Here is a 21280-nt window from a genome sequence, read left to right as displayed (position 1 = left end):
ACTTTGGGCTGTAAAACGGTATTCACTAATGTTTCTGAGATCAAAGTTTGAGTTCAAAGTCTGAGCCTGAGTCTCAAATGTTGAGTCTATAATTTAGAAGCTTTGCAACCTTCAAAGATGGCGGCTGGACATAGAGCTATCGTTAGAGATCGTATGTTTCTGAGGCAAGTGCCACGTCCTCGTGTTTTTCGCGATAGGAGTAACCCTCTGGAGGACCTACGGGAAGAGGAGATATTTGCTCGTTATCGTTTCCGGCCGGATACGATCTACTTCATTGTTGATTTATGCCAGGCAGCTGCCCGGGACACAGGCAGATGTTTCGCAATACCTTTGGTGTTGTGCGTTTTAAGCTATCTGCGATTTTTGGCAACAGGAGCTTTCCAGTTGACTGTCGGTGACACTGTCAACCTGAGCCAGCCCACAGTAAGCAGAGTTTGCCGCCAGGTTGGACAGGTGCTTTCTGCTCTTGCAGACCGGTATATCAGCTTCCCCTCCGGTGATCGTGTCCGTCAAGTGAAGCAGCAGTTCGGTGCCATGGCTGGTATGTAATATCCACTAAATATTCACTTCTTAAGCTTAAACTTTAAAGGAATTACTCAGCTAAAAAATGTTGTTTACGTCACCTCCATGAAGGAGAGTATTCCTAGTGGGACGTAAACCTTGTACCCTGTTATGTAGGTTAACCTAAAAATAGCTCACCTATAGTCTTTTTCACTCTTTCTGTCATGAATACATGTATGTTTATGTTTACCTGGTTTTATGTATACATGTATGAAGTAAGCAATGATAAAAAAGGCTTGACAATTGATTTTTAAGCATGACAATAACTGATATAAATGAAATTGTGTCTGTTTTACATATTCCTTCATTTCAATGCAAATATTACTGTTGATATACTGTACATATTTTAGTAAAATAAGTTATAATGACATGTACAAGGAGTTCTACATGTATTTCATCAGTATTGAAAGAATTAACTAATATATAAAATATTGATAAATGATCCAATTCCTCATTTGATGTAATTAAATGTTCCATGTAAAAGTCTGAGTGTGAATTTCAATACATTACAGTTTTACTATGTTTTTTCAGGAGCCATTGATAGTAACAGATGGTATACAGTTCCTCTTTTCTGAACACCTAAGACTGGGGCCAATAACAAAAAAATCTTACTTAGTCTGAAGTTATACATGATCATGTTTCAGGCTTTCCCAACGTTGTCGGGGTAATTGATTGCACCCATGTTTCGATAAAGAAGCCATCGGCCAATCCAGAGGATTACATTGGGAGGAAAGGAATTCCTACAATAAATGTTCAGGTAAATTGAATTTAATTGAATTGAATGTTATCCATTTTCCAAGATGTTGAAGTCATTTACCATAACCATCTTAATCCTTGAGTTTGTACTCAATTATAAAGGTATATTTAACATAACATTTATTGAACTGATTTGAATTATATGTAATTTAGCATTTTTGAAATCACAAATATTAAACTGTGTATATTTCAGGCTGTATGTGATGCCTCATATAGGATTACATCAGCAGTAGTGATGTGGCCAGGGAGGACACACGATGCACGAATCTGGCGCCAATGTGCACTCCGAAGGAGGTTTGAAGACGGTATGACCATGTTGTATATGACTTAATCAATGGATACATTGGTACTGTTAAATGAAACCATATGCCTCATGTCTAGTTATAGCATGCATTCATACAGATATATATAGGCATACTAGATAAAGAAGTTAAAAATACTGGGACAATATGGCTATTTTTTAATTGATATGTTGTGTAGTTGTAACATAATGACACATTTTACCCACAGGTGATATGCATGGGTTTTTACTTGCTGACAGTGGGTATGCCTGTACAAGGTATATGTTAACCCCCTACATGAATCCTGTGGGAGAGGCACAGGCACGTTACAATGGGGCACTGTGTCGCACAAGGGTCACTGTTGAGCAAACCTTTGGAATTTTGAAGCAACGATTTCAGGTATAATAACATTTACACTTTTTAAAATTTCTCTCTGCTTTATGAATATTATACAGATGTATGACAATGTATTAATTATATAAAATGTAGTAATATAAAGTAATTTGTTCTTGCAATGTGTGTTTTTTCCCAAAAAAATGCATTTCCTTGTTGTCAGGTACTTCGGAGGAAGTTGAATTGTTATCCAGAAAGGGCATGTATGCATATCAGAAACTGCATCACATTGCACAATCTGGGGATCGATCGGAGGGATATCGTTGCTGTTGACCCAATTGACCCCAATGATAACCCCCATTATCATATAGTTGATGTTGGGGACAACATGGATGGGAGGGCCGCCAGGGAGTACGTGACCAGAATGTACTTTGAGCGATAGGTAAAATCACTTGTAAAACACCATTCATTTTATCAATACATACACATGTAATGTTAAATGTGTTGTGCTTTTCTGGCAGAACATCATAGATGGCAATCATAACCTCTTTTTTTTTATTTCAGGTGCCGAGATCCTGGCGTCTATGTACCCATTAGCTTTTAATCATCCTCTGATGCATGCTAACCTGCTTGTAACATAGCATCAAGATGGACGGTGAATGTGTTGTACACCGTTTAAGTTATTAGCAAGGCAACCTTAGCACAAAAGGACCTTGGGGTTCGGGTTAGGAACGCATGGTTTTCATACAGGACGACCAAGCACTAGTTCGCGGAACATGCATGTAAAGTGATAAGTTTAACCTAACAGACTGATTTCCTGTTTTGTTTCTAGTTTTCATTTGAAGTAAGCATATAAATACAACAAAGACATTTGATATGTTTCATGTTTTAATTATCTTACCACTATGAACAAGTAACAATGTGGAATGCTTCATATCACAAGTGTTTTCATAAATGAACAGGCCCTCCTCCTGTGTACATGTTGCGGGCATGATGGTGAACAAGCATGCAAAGTTTCAAAGCTAGATGTCAATGGAGTTTGAAAATATTTCAGATAGTACGAAAACTTTAATGTAAATTCTAATTAGAAAAAGGGGCATAATTTTGTCAAAATGCTTGATAGAGTAACCTCCTCTTGTGTACACATATTTGAGGTGGTACACAAACTATTACAATTTTTTTTATCATAAGTGGTTACGCCGACGCTCAGGTGAATAGGATAGCTCTCCTTATTCTTCGAATAGTCGAGTTTAAAACGCTGAGGAATAACACTCATATATACACCACAGTTTTAACAAAGCATGTAATTCAAATCATCCATAGGGCTTAGTGTTACAACTAGCTACAATTAAGCAATGAAAGTACAATACATATGCAAACATCACATACAGTTTTAGTTAGGACCGATATCATATCTAATGTACACTTCTATAATATTTGACAATGATCTGTATTATTTGAAACCTAATATTAGTGTTTTATTTTGACTAAATCATTTGTAATGATAATATAAACAACAATGGTAAGTGACGCTCATGAAAATTGAAAGCCATACTTCCATGGACAGACTTTCATACTTTATAAACGATACTATCTATTGTTCAATGTTAAGTAAATTTCGACAAGAACGTAAGTCATTACCTTAATTCTTATTAATTCACCATGCCATTGTTGACAAAAAAGAACAAAATCACTTATTGACTGTCCAAATATTGGATAAAATCACCATAAATTCAGATGAAATGTTTTTGTAAATTCCGTTAACATTTCAGACTTTGCATAAAATGACAAACTATCAAAATCAGTTCCAATTAAACAGAGACATCTGGGTTTTTTTCATATAACTGATATGTAATGTTCATAACATATGAATAATATGAGTTGAATTTGATATATATCAACTAAAAAAAAAACATAGAGTCATTGTTGTATATATGTATATGAAGTCATGCAGTCAAAACACAGGGAAAGCTATCAATAAAAAGTATATACATTTGCATTTATAAAATGATCATTATGAAAATAATCATTAATATAAATTAACAGTGTCAATCATAAAGAGGATACTTTCTCAAACTCCAGATGAACCTTGTGAATTATAAATGAATGAGAACTGTGTAGCAATTGGATATTTGAAGAGTAACAAGCAATACCCTTAACTTAATTGTCTGATGACTTTATGGCACCATACATTTTATAAATTTGATATGTATAAACTATATAGCAAACTACATACCTTATGTCCTTAATAAATAATTACTTCAGCAAACTTTACAAAGAATATTTCATTGGACATGGATGAACAATGATGTGTAACATATATATGAAATGTCATCATCAAACTTAGTGGCATAACATATATGGTTTAAAAACTTTAATAGCACATGAATTTCAGGGCATTACTTAATACAACAAGTACATTTTGACTTGATCAAAAATAAAGTCACCTAAGCCAATCATACATGCAATTCAAGACTGTACAAAGCTTTAAATATTTGAAGATTGATGTAGGATCTCAAAAGTAAGTTTGAAGAAGTTAGCTTAAACAAGTACATCACCTTCAAATATACAATGAAAAATACAGGGACAAGCCTAAAATGTTTCAAAGACAATCTAACAGTGTGCTTGTTACTTTCAAATATCCAATGAATTGGTTGAGCAGAATTATTTATTAAAAGTAAAGGAATCTACAAAAGGATTTCCTGAATGAAACTCAATGGAAGACCTTTGTAAATAATAACTTTTGGCAGCATCAGCCATTTCCTTCACTGAAATAAGTGCATTTTTTTGTTCTAATAATAGGTCCATCTGGAGCTTGATTTTTTTGGTCTCCTCCCTAATCCTGACATTGTCAAGCGATAGGTTTTCTGCAGTTAATTCATTTATTGTGGACTGCTCCGTGGTGACAATTTTTCTTTTTGCTGAAAAACAACAAAAAACATATTTTTATTTTATACTCGACTTAATACATATAATGTTAGTATAGCTATCACATTTATCATTTACTTCAATCATACATTATTCTAAAACAAAATCACTATATGCTGCTTGATAAATTATAGAAAAGATGTTATATCCGCTTTTCTTACAATTATGATATCAAAGCGTAACACTTTCTATTAAACAATTTTCAAGAGGTTCTTTACATGAAAATACTTCATTTGGTGCCAATTTGGTGTACAATCCCTTGAAAGCAATCAACACGTACAGGATTGTTAAGCATTTCCTAATAGTTCAAGAAGTTGAACTTAACAGTATTCATGAACACTAGATTCTTCACAAGGAAATATATTGGCAAAATAAGAACACTGGCATATCAATACAGTCTATGCATGAAACACCTTATATGTTATTGCTAAAAATAATATCAGATAAGACCTTTTCGAATTTGAGTTAATTTTAGATCTACCACAGCAGATGGTACAAGCACAGGAAGTGTATGCATAAAAATATCTGTCATAAACTATGACACAAAAAAAGTCTCATTTAATCTTTACTTAAATGAAATTACCTTTTCCAGTCTTTTGCCTGCACGACTTCAATGGACCTGAAAGATATGAAAAAGTTAATTTGTTATGTCGACTATATTTAAGCTGTACTCTCAATCATATACTGACTGTTTTAAAAACTTTTTTATTTCTTGTCTCAGAAAGATAAAAATTTGACGTGAAATATCTGCAAACAAGTAAAAAAATATTGCTGACAAAACATCAACTTGCAGATTTTCATATTTCTGTTCGAAAAATAATTGCTAAAACTGTTATTAACAGTTTAGGAAACATAAAATCAGTCGGAATCCTCAAGTATAATAGTAAAAACAAGAGCTGTTACAGGGACAGCGTGCTCGACTATTCTGCCGCTTTTCAGTGAAAGGATTGAAAAGTGTTAGAAATGGATCACTGTAAGATTAGATTTCATTTGGTTACATTGAAAATGTTAACAATTTTGTTGTGTGGTTGTATACAATTGTATTAAGTCTCAATGCAATACATCACGCAGTTGCCGAGATATTATCCTGTTTGTGCTAACATGCAAGACCTTAACCGGATTTTGTGAGATATAGTTATTGTACTTGATTTAAGACGAAGGTTAAATGTTTTGGAGCCTGTGTGTAAAATTTCAATGCAATATAAGATGTATTATCTGAGGAATAGACTTATAAGTGGTTACATGCAAAACCATAACCATAATGTCTATGTCCAAGAAAGGGGACATTATTTGAATTTATTACAAACAAGTGTTATCTACCTGGTTTAATTTAAGTAGGTGTGATCATTGAATACCATTGTTTAAAGTCTCAATGCAATAACTCAATTTGTATCATGTATTGGTGCTTTTCATAGTAATGAGGCTTTTTCTTTTATCTCTCCTAACTTTTATTCCTTTCACTTTCAGTAAGCGTTTTCATGCAAATTATGGGCCAATCAATCTTGTTAAGGGAATTGTTGAGTTTCAAATGGATGGCTTAATCAGCAAAAAAGTTGTGTAAGAATATAATGTTATTTAGAAGAAATAAAATTAAGAGAAATGAGGAAACAATAAAAGTCCAGAAAATGACAGACAAAATAAAAGGTGAAAGGTTAAAATGAGAATGTATGAACACCCACAGTTGAAGCAGCATCAGTTCAGAAAAAAGCACAACATGCAAAACAACCCCTTCAGAGGGATTCCATGGCATGGGACTCCACAATTAACCGTCTGGTAAACCGAAGTGAAGGTCTTAAAATAAGTCATTTTGTAGGAAATTACACAATTGGTGATGTCTGTCAGTCATAGTCATAAGAAAAGTAGGCACACCAACTAAATCAAGATTTTTTTTAAAAAGGCAGCTAGTATACACAAGCAATGCTAAGAATATGTGGAGTTGCAAGAAAGGTCTGGCAATTTGAGCGCCTAAAAATAGACCGAAGTAAAACCATGTCAAAGCAAGGTGAACTTAAATCATTGTGGAAACCAAAAGTTGAGAATTTTCTTGAATTTAATTCTTGAATAATGCCTAATAAAACAGATACTATTATATTGAGTAGGATGCCAAAGAAATTGCTGGGAAATTAAACAAGGTGTGTTGGAAAACCGGCGCTTGGGTGAGTAGTATAGCTCTCCATATTCTTCACATAGCCGAGCTAAAACTGAATGCCATCAGACAAAATTGTGTGATTCTATCAACGTAGCTCATATGATAATGTATGACAACATTTTTTTTTATGTACCAGACAACATTGCACGCATACATTCAGCCTTCCTGCAATACATAACACATTAATGAAAGTGAAAGGGTTTACGGAATTGAATTGCTTCTATTGATTTAATGTTGGGATAAGGAAAAGAATGAAATATTTTACCTCCTGATGTTTCTGGGATAGTGGCCTCAGACGTTGGCTCATCTGCCAAGATCATTGAGGCCGGTTTCGAGGCCCGAAAAATTTGTTCAAGGTCTGCAATAATAAAAATCATCTCGAAATTTTGGCATGGCACGCTGGATTGTTATTTCAACAATGGAAAACTCGTACAACTTCTACCAGTATACATAATGTGATTTGATTTTGTATTTATTATTCAAAGCCATAACAATTTCAACCAAAATATGAACACCTTTAAAATAAAAACTTGTTTCAGTCATCAAAATTGGACTTTTGGATGAACAAGCCCGAACTATTGTTTTATTGCATGATAAATAAAATTCAGAATTTGAGCAAGCCCGGAAGACATTTTAACAGAGATGAGGGCTTGCTGTTTACTGTCGATCAATTTGACATGAATATACAGTGCATATCAAACATTATACTGATAAAGCTTTTACAAAACATATGTGAATGAAGGATAAAACATATGTGAATGAAGGATAAATACCATCTGAATCAAATCCTCCGCCAATGCCCGTGACAACTTCGTGTGTGGCAAGATGGTCTGCCACACATGACTCTGCCACGGACAATACAGCCGATGGGCCCCCTCCTGTTGGTGGATGCCGCAGCCCACTGACTTTGTTGATGGCTAAACGAAACAAAGATAATATGCAAGAAAATGTACTTTTCTGTCATCTTTTCACACCTGACTGAATCAACAATTAAAGCAACCAAACATCTAGAAATATTTTGTTTTAGTTAATGACGTTAGTCACTGACACAGTGAGACTTGACACAATGAGATGCATATAATCATATACATGTATACTTTCAGTAACTTCTGCAATTTTTCGTTGCAAATCTTTTAGATTGTTTCTGCCTCTATGAACTAGTAGCATGGTAAACATATTTTACTTACAACGTCCTTTTACATTTTGAAATTTCTTCCGGCATTGTTCCGAAGAACGTGGAGCTGTAAATTCACTGAAATATAACAACATGAGGTGTTTTACTTTTAATCATTTTAACTTCAGTAATTCTTACAAAGTTGAATGTCCACTGGTAATTGTTTCAATGTATATTGCATTCTTATAAAAGTTTAAATATTTTTTTTATGGATGATTTTCATTCAATTGCCAAATCAATAACAAGTGTATACCATCATTACAATGTTGATAAATGTATATTATAAATTAGTACAGTATGTTTCAGTGGAACAATAATGTGGCAGTAATACAGCTATGCATGGCCATGTTACGTAACTGTTATTTATAATAAAATTGTTGAAAACTGTGTTTAATACCGCATGCAAAATATTATCCTTATGAACAATTATCCTTCATGCCATGCTGTATCAAAAAGAAATAACAACAAAAACACATGTACAAATAAGGCATAAAGTCTGTTTCAACTATCAAACGTACTGGCTTACAACAGGGCGCAGTATGAAATGCATACAACAAAGAAATAGAGTAATGCATACAACATAGGCAAAGAAGGGTTTTCACATTTGCATACAACATACACAAAGAAGGATGTTGAGAAACGCATACAATATAGAATAAGAACAAAAATATTGACATTGAAATATTATTGTTTAAATCAATAAATTATTATGTTTATGAAGTTAGTCAAGTGAGAAATAGTTTATTAACTTTATATTTGAATTTTGCTTTTAAAACTAAAACATAATTGATTTGTTTTTCAAACTTTTTGTTTTGTTTGAATAGGGAAAAGATCCTTATATGAAATCATTAAAATTGGTTTAATAGCTTGAAGGAAACAAAAAGTTTATGAAAACTTTGCAATTGGATAAATTAAAGATTGTATTCATTGTGTATACTACAAGTATATAAGTACATTTAGGAAACAGAAACATATCATGTCACACTGATTACAATACATCAGAAACTTGTAAAATAAATCTATATAAATAATTTCTCATAAGTTTAGTAAAGCACCTGGTACTTGATAAAAGACATACATGTATTTTTAAGAATTATTGTAAATTATATGTAACAATTATAAACTGTATCCGAAATGAACAACACATTTGCATAAATATATAAAAATAATGAATACAACAGAGAAGCATGTGGGATGTAAAGAGTTTACACATGATAAATGTACATTCATTTGATTACTTTAATGAGTAATTTTTTACTTAAATATTGCATGAAAAACACAGAAATTCCTCAGTGGTTGTTGAATTATCTGAAGGTGTGTTAACACAATATTTGTTGGTCTTTACGGGTGTGGTGAATTTGACATGCAGGCGAAATCGTTGGGTCTATTTTAAAATTATATTTCCACCGTTCTTCATCCTCATCGAAAAGTGGGAGACATTATATAGTATTACGTACTAAGTAAATGTGTTCTATACAAAATATGTGCTGCTTCCATATGTTTCAAAGAAAGCCTTTTGTTAAGTTTTTGTCATTAACAGTCAAATTAAGGTTGACCAGTAAGAAACATTTCTGAAACTAGTTCATTATATACAAAGCTTTCACATTTTTCTTTTTCTGGTAATGGTTCTATTTTAGGGATTTTATGAATTCAATTTGCCTCAAACTTTAATTTAAAAAAATCTTTTTTTCCTGCTTTGGAGTCCTTGATGTTTAATTAGTAATTTTGGCGTTAATGCAGAGTAAAAAAAGTGTTTTTTGCTTTCCCGGGATTTTGTGTTTTCTTTGGCGTTAAACTTAATGTGTTGTCTAGATTTACAAAATCATCAAATTCAATAAAGATTAAGATCAATACACAGAAACTGTGTACTATATACAGATTGGTAGGGGTCACTTATCCAATAAAATTAAGGGTCACTTGTCCAGTAAAATACCAGTTATTGGAGATTACTTATGTGTATTGTCTGCCATAAGGTGTCCAAATGACATAATTATGATTCATTAATGACATAATCATGATTCATTATATATTTTTCATTAGTCACATAACACCTATCTTTATGGCATCCCTTAAATTAACGATGTGTGAATAAAGAACAAACAAACGATTGCATAGCACCTGCTATCATGGATAATTGGAGTATTGTCTCAGAATTTTGGGGAGTTTATAATAAGGAAGTCAATAAATGAAATCAAAGGATTGTTATTTCTCAACTCATTTTATTGGAAAGAAAACACTATAACACGATTTATCCAAGCACTCTGACAAATATTTTGTCTGACTATGTCCTATTACTAAAGCCATTGTTTATAAAAAAAAAATGATAAATTTATTCCAATCACAAATATTGCAATCAATATAATATGCACATGTAATAACTACAAATTTAATCTAACAGAATAACCAAATTTACTACACGAAATATATATACCTACCCTTTTTACTCATTTTTCCTTTCAATTTATAATTTCAAAAGGATCATTTTATATATTTGGGATTGTTTGTTCTGATGAATGTATTGGATAAGGAAAGATCAAATGTTGTTTTTTTGCATTAAAAGTTAAACTATTAAACAAATTTAACATCTGAGGTTTATCCCTTTACAAAATATATTAATAATTATCTATATTTCTCATTTTGCAATAATGGTAAGAACTTATAAATCCTATTTTCACCTATTACAATACAAATCATCAATTCAGACATTTTTACAACTACCAAAAATGGTTTAGTTTTTCATCTTATGATGAAATGAAAGTTATTAAAAGTAATTCTGTGTTTGGTTTTATAATCCTCATGCTTCTTCAGGTAATCTTAAAATTTATATTTTGTTATTGTTGTTCCGTGTCTTTGCTTTCCCCGATTTCAAAGTTTTCATAAAAGAAATAATAAATTGTTTCTTTATAAATCTAGATATTAAACCATTAAACCAATTTTAATGATTTGAAATAAGGTTCTTTTCCCTATTCAAACAAAACAAAAAGTTTACAAACAATCAATTAGGTTTTAATTCTAAAAGCAAAATTCAAAAATAAAGTGAATTAACTATTTTTCACTTGACTAAACTTCATAAACATAATAATTTATTGATTTTAACAATAAAATTCCACTGTCAATATTTTTGTTCTTATTCTATATTATATGCGTTTCTCAACATCCTTCTTTGTGTATGTTGTATGCAAATGTGAAAACCCTTCTTTGCCTATGTTGTATGCGTTACACAATTTCTTTGTTGTATGCATTTCATACCGACCCTTACAACAGTGGCAATCTCTTGCCACTTTGCCCGGCGTTTAGTTGAAATTTTTTCAACCCCACACCCTCTCATCTCTCCGAAGAGAAGATCCCAATTTTCACGTACGACCTCTGCTGCCTCTGTCCATGGGGGACTTTTTTTGTTAAGAAACCCTAAAAGAATAACAACGTTATAATATCTAAACTTTCTAGTCCATTGCTAAGGTATCTACGTAAAAAAGAGTTCTCAATGAGAAATTATTCAGTATATGATCAGCATGTAAATTACTTTTTTAACGAAATGCATGATATCAGTATCAATAATTTATAATAAAAAACATGTAAACAATATACCTGTCGAGTCCATTATCCGTCTGTCAGTGATGTAACGGCGCGTGCGAGCACCTGCTGACGTAATCATGGAAAAATACCGCTTGCAGCATCGACATAAAGTATTCTCAGCTGAGTCTGAGTCTAAAATCGTTAGTGAATACCAAAATCAAAATAGTCTCAGCATAGCCTGAGTCTGAGACTGAGACTGAGTCTGAGTTTGAGTCAATAAAAAATGTATTCTGGGCTTTACTTATTTACTTATTTCTTATTGTGTGCCCGGTCCATTTACATCAGATCGTCAAGTGGGGTTCGAAAAATTAATTTATGCTTGCTGGTGCATTCGTCAATATCGACAAACAATCGTTGATTGTAATTGGCCCACACAATATACTTCAAACACCAAGCATGTGCTAATGACACTAAATTACAAGTAAACCTTGATGGAAAAACTAGATTGACTGAAACGGAGCACTTTGAATTTTACTCTTTCTGAAAATTGTTAACCAATTCATATATACTACTCCGTCTGAATAATAGATGCCAAAATGTCACATCAAAACATATGAAGACAGTATGAGGTCAGCTGCATCACCCCGCAATTTATTAAAGCCATCTTACTGTATACAACTTTGTAACAATCAATGGAAGTAGAGAGGTATTTTGAAGATGTACGAAAAAACTTCAACGTTGACGTCACTCACGGAGCAGCGCGCTATGATCAAACACGGTGTTCGCAGCGGGATAGCTCTTACAAATACTTGTACGTTTCTTACACAGGATAAATCAAAGCCAAAATATTCAAGGGCTTTGGTATTTCACTGGCATGGACGTTTTTAGTGACGGGCATGAAAATGTGTGCGATTTAAAGCGGCAGACTGTCAGTCGCGAGTGAAAGTGGCGTAAATTCAGTGCGTTACGGGTTACAAGAAGACCAGCGGAGGGCAGTGAGGGAAATTGGTGACTCTGTTCAGTTAAAAAGGACAGTTGTTCATAATATCATGGAAGAGTGGTATGGAAAGATATTTAAGCAATGGGTTGAAAGCCACCATAAGTGTATACTTGCAAAAAGAGGGTATTTTGAAAAAAATGACGTGACACAATGAGACAAGGAAGTGCTCCGTGACTTGTGACCTTTACTTTTTGTAATGTTTGTTGTGTACGTTTACTACTTAGTATATGATTGAAACTTTCAGGATTTGTTTATATTAGGTGAAATTATCAGCTGCTAAAATTTAAAATGCATCCTATGAGTTGTATGGTTTTTATTAACGCAGTCTCAAAACTTTCCGTACATCCCTCGTATACAAAATGACGTTATATTTTGTGCATGCGTCAGCGTGGATCAACGTAAAATTAATTAACAGAACATTTATAAAGCCTCGATTGTCATTAGCCCACACAAAAATACAAAAACCAAACATATTTATATAATGCTCAGTTAAATCATCCGACATTATGTATTATAGAAAACATAAATGAAATTTAGCCTAATTTCTACAGCATGCCGTAAGCTTAACACAGTAAGGTACAAAATCAAATGTCTTTTTTTTAATTTGCTACAGTTCAAGAAATTATTTTACTAGTTTCTTATTTTAACACAATTAAATTATTTGAAAAATGTTCTAAGAACCCTTTTGATATGTTTAGCTTGACAAAATAAGCACACTCTATGAATCAAGCGAAACAAAAAGACCCAGCATAATTTTGTCTATATCTCTAGCAGTACCAAATACGTTTCTCATAGATTTTAGGAATTTGTTTGCTTATGTTGGTGCATCTCCACTTGACAATACAGTCTACTGTTTGAATACTTTCAGCAATATCAGAAAAAAAACAGATTCATCTGAAATAATTTAAAATATACGGAAACTTGATCTAGCGTAAACACTGTATAAATAATCTCACTCGGATTGAAAAAATTGTATATATCATTAAAATATATGTTTACGAACAACAAGATTGTTAAATAAGGAGTGGAAGGGGTTATTTTCAGGACAAACACAAGCGACATTGTACATATAACTCGTTTGTTTTCTCTGGATTTAGGCCCTAGTCAATTTTCTCAACAAAGCACTTTCAAGGCAGAGACATTGTTCTTGAAAGGGCTATCTAAGATGCACTCTTACTCTAAAACAAAGGGTAAACCAGCATGTATTTTGGGGCTACAGCATAATTTTTGTGTGATTTGTGCTCTTCTATCATGTGGTTGTTATTTACCATATTACAGAACAGCTGAGGTATCCTCGATCGTACACTTGGTAAATTGCATGCTTTTCTAATTCTAATGCCGTCTAATAGCTACACTCTACTAATCCCGTTTCCGAGAAAAAAAACTTTTTTTGGTTGTTCGACCTTTGTCGTAAGCATAAGTTTTATTAACAGCACTGGAACCAAAGTAACATACTTGCGAATTAGAATATATTTAAAAAAAAACACTGTTAGTTTGAAATTAAAAAAAAATGTTTCAGTTTGTTACTCTGGTACCAGTGATTAGAAGGTGTCTTAATGTCTATAATGTTTCTATTAACATTTAGCACTGTTCCGTTCGATTTACTAGGTCGAATGATGCATACATATGTACTTGCAACAGTTAACTTATGAAAACAAATAATGGCGAAGCCCGCATTTAACAATAGGTTTCGTTTTTATTTAGCATATACATGTCTCTAGCACTATATGTTTTGAACTCTTTCTATGGTATCACTATACTTAAACCCCCTAATATTTGATCTGTAACACGCCCATATATTTATATACAGACGAAATATGGATTTATGTGCCAAGAAAATTCAGTTTTTCGTAATTTCTTTGGAGTCAGCATTTCCAAAATCAAGAACTACTGCTCTGACCAAGTTATCGTCCATATCCGTATTTGAATGAACTACCAATCTGGTGTTCATTGGTTATAAAAACGTTCTAGTGTATCTAAGCTAGCTACATCGTCGGCGAACATTAGACATATAATATAATGAATTTTGTTTGTAATAAATATCCAAGATCCACAGCTATGTCCTAGTAGCGTTGAAAGTTCGTCTATAAGCAGTGCAGAAATTATCTTATCTCCTGGACGGGTCCCAGTTCTATTTGTTGTTGTACGTCTGTCAGGCCCCATATCTTGTACATTTTTTTTGGACTTTTACACAAGAGATTTACGAGTATTTTTCTAAAATATTGTTTCCAATGAACAGTCTTTAGATGTTTTTCGAATATATTTGAATAGGAAATAGTGTATTTTGCAATCAATTGTGCTTAAGCTAGTACATAGGTCTTTACTTTGCGTCTACCATTTGGAACCACACTGCATTGAATAAAGGCAGTGTTCAAAACGAAAAACAAAATCCAGTTCACAGCAATAATGAATTATTCTTCTGTAACTGTTTGAGTATTCCATCCGAGCAGTTTTCTGAAACTTGTTCACAAATGGTTCATAATCTGAACTTCCTGTCTTTTTATTGACCAAAAATGAGTGTTGCTTAACATGATGTTGTTTACCATTGTCAGTATACTATTTGCAACAATGAAAAAGTTTTTCCTGGGTTCCCAAAGAACGGAAGGTGCTCTTTGACGGTGTTTTTCCTGTGCTTCCAGTGGAATGAAGCTGTTATTGCAATTTTAGTATTAGTTTCCGTAGATTAAGTTTATTTTTGACTCAGGTACCCAAAGATGGCTAACAAAACAACACTCAATCCGCCATATAAATAATTCAGGTTTTGATTTTACAAATGGATAAACCATGATATATTTGAACATAAATATAAACATAAGCAAATAATGTATAAATACTACCGATTTAAGTTTGGTATAAATACTTCGCTTAATATTATAAATGCATAATTCGTTAGTGACTGATACTACTCATTAAGAGGAAACGTTCAATTAACAGCAGCTGCCTAATGACAGCAATCTCGACTTTTCAAACGCGAGTTTATAAGTGGGGCGAAATAACCAAACACAATGAGTTGCATGTCTTGAAAGCTTCAAGCTTAATGATTCAACTTTATTGGAAATATGTTCAAAGGTATGAGTGACCGTAATGAGTTCGTATTATCAAAACAACAGATAAAGATACAAATGCCTTGTCCTCCTGACTTGGTGCATTCAACAAAGGTAACCATCATTGCTGTTATTATCATCATGTATACAAATATAATGCTATTATTATTGCTGATATTAATAACATACATATACATATATACGTATCGAATGTTATTCATTAAGCTTTAAAAGATATATAAAGAATATACTATTCAAGTGTACAAAGGATAATAACTTTGTAAACATTCATGACACAATTATTGACATAGAATTCCTAATACTGCCAGCTTCTCAAATCAGTACCGATCTTTTCAAGAGAAATCTCCAGCTCTTGAATGCTCATATATGGTTATGCTTTTTAAAGGTAGAGTTATGTACTACAACTAGTAATCCATATGTAATACAAAATGTCTAATTATTTGCTGCGATACAAGATATCGCTGGAAAATAGCCGTTGCGTGTAGATTATCGCCGATTCAGCACGCGCCCTGTGAATGTGTTAAGTAAAGGGAAACTCTATCGCTAAAGAGATGTTTTTTCATCTTCTGTGCAAATTTCCTTGCTGCACGTTAAATCTTTTCTTTCTTTCTCATGTTTTTCACATAAAATCTATATCATTACACATCTTTAAATGCTCAACCTGTACAACAATATGCATTTCGTTAGGATAAACATGTATACAAAAAACAATAATGCTCAGACACACATACATACTCATACATTCGCACACTCAAGCGAACGCATAAAAACACAAACGAAAAAACACAAACACAAGCACTTATACTTATGTATACACACACGCATTAATACACATGCATACACATATGTACGTGTGATGTTTATACGATCAATTTCCATTAAACTAGCTAATGTTTTCGAGAAGAGGACTTAAAATATATTAATAGTAATGTTTTTTTTAAGTCATTCTTCGATTGTTCTTTTGATATGGCTAATTGTGTCTTATGTAAATAAGTTATGTTGTAAGTTTAAGTATTTCCATTTTCTAATTGTGGGTTTAAAATTTATCGTTGTTTAAGGCTATTTGTTCTTCTATGTTAATCCTTAATTTCAAATGCATCAAATATGCTTCAAAGGATTGTATCCCATGTGCCATTAACAGCCAAAATGTTGTGTGCACCATTTCGGACATATATCGATAAACATCCAAACTGTTGTGTGCACCATTTAGGACATAGAGGAATAAACAGCTTCAAAGGATAGTTTTGTAGTATTATATTTGGTTGATTGATGTAAAAATTCATTACGATGATAAGATAATTGCAAATGTTATTGTATTTGTTTTTTCACTATTCCTATAAAGGAATCACGTTTACCTAGACATGTAATTACATTATTATTGTTAAAGCTATAAAAATAGCTAATTCATTCCAATTTTGTTGTGTTTCATAACATTCCGAGTATAAATGTGCAATAGATTCAAAACCTGAATATCAAAAATAAACATCAGCTACAATCGACAAGTTTGAACTTAAAATGCAGTCTGTGCGTTGGTATTATTCTCAAAAAAATTGTAGTAAGAACTACGTAATGTGATATCTACAGTAGCCTTTTTAGCAGCTTAAATAACCGAGTTGCTTGGATCCGCCAACACATTAAATGGATATATTATTTTTCGTAGAGCATACGTTTTATCAACTGTCAATGTTAGTTTTCTATGCTCCCATTGCTTTAGAGCCTTATTCGTTCAGCTTCTTGTTGATATTTTCGTCGATTGTTTGTCGTTTATTATTGTAGACGGTGATACCTAATGCCGTCGCACATCTTAAGTCCATGTTAAAGATTTAGCATGACAAAATATGATTATAGTATTTTTCAGAGTACCTACTCTTAGGATTATACATTTATTATTTTTATGAGTTTTCAGGACCATCGATAAAGTAATTTGCATCATCAGCAAAAAAAATAATTGATATCTGATATTTCAACTTCAACTTCCTCCAGCTCTTTTCTTATTTCCAGATTAATAGTCAACATTTAAATATACTCTTGCATTATTGTAATGTAAATTGACCTATGAGTTGTCATTGTTAAATTTGAAAACCTGTCCTCAAGTCTCTGAGATATCAATTCTCAATCGCCTGCCAAGGATAGTAGAACGCTTGCATTTTCTCCAAATCTTCACTAAATAACACTTTGGCAGCATTGCAATTCACTTGTGTTTATAATAGTCTCAAATTATATTTGCATATTGTTACGTCCGATTATCAATAACCCAAGCCACCGCAAACTATTTTAAATAACCATTACCAGTCCTTGAAACGTACGGCTATCAACTTTTGTAGAGTACTACATTTATTAAAGTACATGTAGGGTTGAAAATGAGCAGGTGTTGATTGTGTCTTGTAGTATTACAGTATCCAGTCATATGGTTTATTATTTAGTTTATCGTCATTCATGTAATCGCAACTTGCAACGTGCAATAACTCACCTAAGTTATTTCAACAATTATCTTTTTCTTTGTGCTGAGTATTTTTGGATTAATTTATTTCTTGCGTTGATTTTTCCACTCATGCACACTCTTCCTCCTAAATCTACAGCCTTTCCCGGCTTTCTTGTTCTCTTACCACATGCAATCTACTATTTTAAGGAAAAAAAAATATTCCGTGCTTTGATGTATTAACCGTCAACCCTTGAGTGTTTGCATTTCTTACGATTTTAAACTTATAATTGTTGTCATTTCACTGCTCGTAGCACTCCCTACTGTTTAATAAAAATCAATAAAACAAATTGTTGCACTGCAAATCTTCTTTAGCTGAGAAACAATATTTAAAAAGCTCTGTATGGTCTACGACGAACATTATACCTCCAGTCTCCTTTCGCAGCTTGTACGCATTTTCAACAAGGATAACATGAGTTTGTATTGCAAAAGGATCAATAGGCTAGGCACATCCCTTTGGCGTTGGACAAAATTTAGACAAACTAAGTACAGCTTAACTCAAACCATCGTCGGCGAAATCAGTACCGTGGGACAATTGACTGTCAAAATCTCGTTTTAATGAATATGCATGAGACAAGGGAGACAACTCTTTTCCCAGTAAAATCGCATGTCAATTAAATATTCTTCATTAACTTATAAGACTTAGTAGCCACCATGGCCGAGTGGTCTTGACTGCTGTTAAATATTTTTGTACTGAAAAGCCAAATCCGGTTTAATTCCGGCTTTGGCGAAAATAATTTCAACGGGAAAGAATATGGTACTTTGCGGAACCAATGTAACTGTTTAAAGCTGTTCTTGTTTATATGCTTGTACGGTATCTATTGCATTTGGTGCAAGGTGTACGTGTTTATGACAGGAAATGACTACATTATATAATAATGTGTTATACATTTACATTCACAAATACTTCCAAACCAAATAGATAAGAAGAGCATTGCTTTAGTCTGCCTATTGTTGGCGACGTCAAAAGGCTTAAACCCTTAGTACCATACATAATAACGGAAACAATGCTTCTTCAAAAAAGCAGATGCTCTGGTAGATTTTTTTTATAAAGTAAGGTTTTACATTTGTATTTTTGTTAACATTCACGAATAGCGAAGACAAAATAGCATTTTGAATTAATAGGTGCTTTTGAATGCTTCATATTGTCAAAAAATCCTTTGAAACAGAAACATGTTCACTGAACTGATAACATTGTTGTTCTGTACATTGTTTTATGATTGCCTCACCTGTAAATGAAAAAGCAGAAACATTTAAATATAAAAAAGTTTCGGACTAACAAATTTAGTTTTAATTGTTTGTTTTCTTGACGGTTAAATATACCAAATACTTGAGTTTGCATCCTACTGCCGACGGAAAAATTGCACTTTCTCTTTTGTTCTCGTATAATCAACGAATACATCACTATGGAAACATGTCTACAAAATCTCTTTATCTATAAAAGCGTCTCTTGCATTGTGGTCAAAGCACTAGATGTATTTAGCTGTGACATTCACGTTCGTAAATCTTCGGAAGATCATAACTATGGCAGGAAATTACACTAACTTCAGGTCTGAATTAGGCTTGCAAGTCGGAAAGGGCCTCTGGGTGTTTGTATCTCCCATTTTGATACTAGTTGGGACTGTGGGCAATGCTATTTCCATCATAATATTGTCGCGACCTACGCACAGCAAATATTCATCCACCGCCTATTTCCTAGGACTTGCAATGTTTGACCATCTAATTCTGTATGTTGGGCTCTTCATCGGCTGGTGCAAAAGTTTCTTTGGGATATTCGATTTGTGTCAACCGTTAAATGCAAGCTACATGGATGGCTGTTTGTCTCCCTTATTGATTGCTCTGTTTGGATATTGGTTGCAATAACAGTTGAGCCGATGCTAGCGACGCTGAACATACACAAACACAAAAGTGTATGCACCAGGCTTGCAGCAAAGTTGGCAATGCTTGCAATTGGAGGATTAGCATTTATTCTAAATGGTCACATTCTTTATGGAATCGAACTTCTAGAAATATCAAATAATGACGTGTCGGAAAAGATGTGTTTTACATCTGATTCATTCTACGCGGAATTCATGATAAACACGTGGACATGGATTGGGCTTAATACTTATTCACTAATTCCATTTGCCGTTCTTCTGACAGGAATCATTTGTATCGTCTACACACTAGTTCAATCCAGGCTTAACACACAAATCTTGCCTCAAAATGAAGGAGTGAGCGCAAGTGTTCGTAAAGAGAGATTTCTCGGTTGGCCCTGCTACAAGTATGTCTGAATTTGGTATTCATTATCAGCACGCTGCCGATTTGTGTCTACTTGATTGGTGAGCCTTATTGGGTCCCCAGGGATGTTCCACGTCATATTCAACTACAGGATCCCTGGTTGGCAATCGCTAATCTGATGATGTACGCCAACCATGCCTGCAACTTCATTATGTACTGCTTGGCCGGTTCTAAATACCGTGATGAGGTCAAGAAAATTGTAAGAATTAAGTGTTGGGCTCAAACGTCATTAGCATAAATCTGTTGCTCGAAAGATACAAAGACCATTGTGTAGCTAAAAATTGTTGTATGTAGTGATATTGTATGTATGCATTATCCTAAGTATGTTAAGCCTTTTGCCGATGTCAACTTGTGCATACTTTGATAAGATTTACCTTTTGCGTTTTATCTTTAGTAAGGATTGTTGGGATAAGAGTGAGGTTTGTGACCCCCAGTAAATTTACATTTTACTGACCGTTCCAAGGCGGTATCTAACAATTCTTGATAAACATACCTATATATATATATATATATATATATATATATATATATATATATATATATATATATATATATATATATATATATATATATAGTATGTATGCACTGTGCCCTTTGTGGAGTTTTGTGCTGTTCTTCTATGTTTCTTGTTTGTGATTTTGTGTTCTATGTCTTTGGCGTTTGCCCACTGACATTAAACCGGGTTTGTGTTTAAACTTTATGCTACTGAGCTTGTTTCTGTAGCTTTTTGCATAAATAGTGTAACACATTTTTATTTT

The 21280-nt window shown here is 33.2% G+C and overlaps 2 protein-coding genes across 2 annotated transcripts; one reads left to right on the top strand and one right to left on the bottom strand.

The window, feature by feature from the left end:
• The first annotated feature begins 117 nt into the window (after positions 1 to 117).
• Positions 118 to 2373, top strand: LOC128219133 (putative nuclease HARBI1). The gene is made up of 5 exons (XM_052926953.1): positions 118 to 541; positions 1206 to 1318; positions 1511 to 1622; positions 1828 to 1997; positions 2155 to 2373. The coding sequence occupies exons 1-5, from the start codon at positions 118 to 120 to the stop codon at positions 2371 to 2373; spliced, it is 1038 nt and encodes a 345-aa protein (XP_052782913.1).
• Positions 2374 to 2822: 449 nt separating this feature from the next.
• LOC128218879 (uncharacterized) lies at positions 2823 to 11783 on the bottom strand. Its single transcript, XM_052926624.1, has 7 exons — positions 11771 to 11783; positions 11503 to 11590; positions 8196 to 8260; positions 7782 to 7925; positions 7274 to 7366; positions 5443 to 5478; positions 2823 to 4852 (listed from the first exon to the last, which is right to left on the bottom strand). Exons 1-7 carry the CDS (start codon positions 11781 to 11783, stop codon positions 4596 to 4598), a joined length of 696 nt encoding a protein of 231 aa, XP_052782584.1. The 3' UTR covers positions 2823 to 4595.
• Between the last annotated feature and the right edge of the window lie 9497 nt (positions 11784 to 21280).

The sequence above is a fragment of the Mya arenaria genome, chromosome 15 (genome assembly GCF_026914265.1).
Source record: "Mya arenaria isolate MELC-2E11 chromosome 15, ASM2691426v1".
In the NCBI taxonomy this organism is placed as follows: Eukaryota; Metazoa; Mollusca; class Bivalvia; order Myida; family Myidae; genus Mya; species Mya arenaria.
This window is presented reverse-complemented; position numbering and strand designations above follow the sequence as displayed.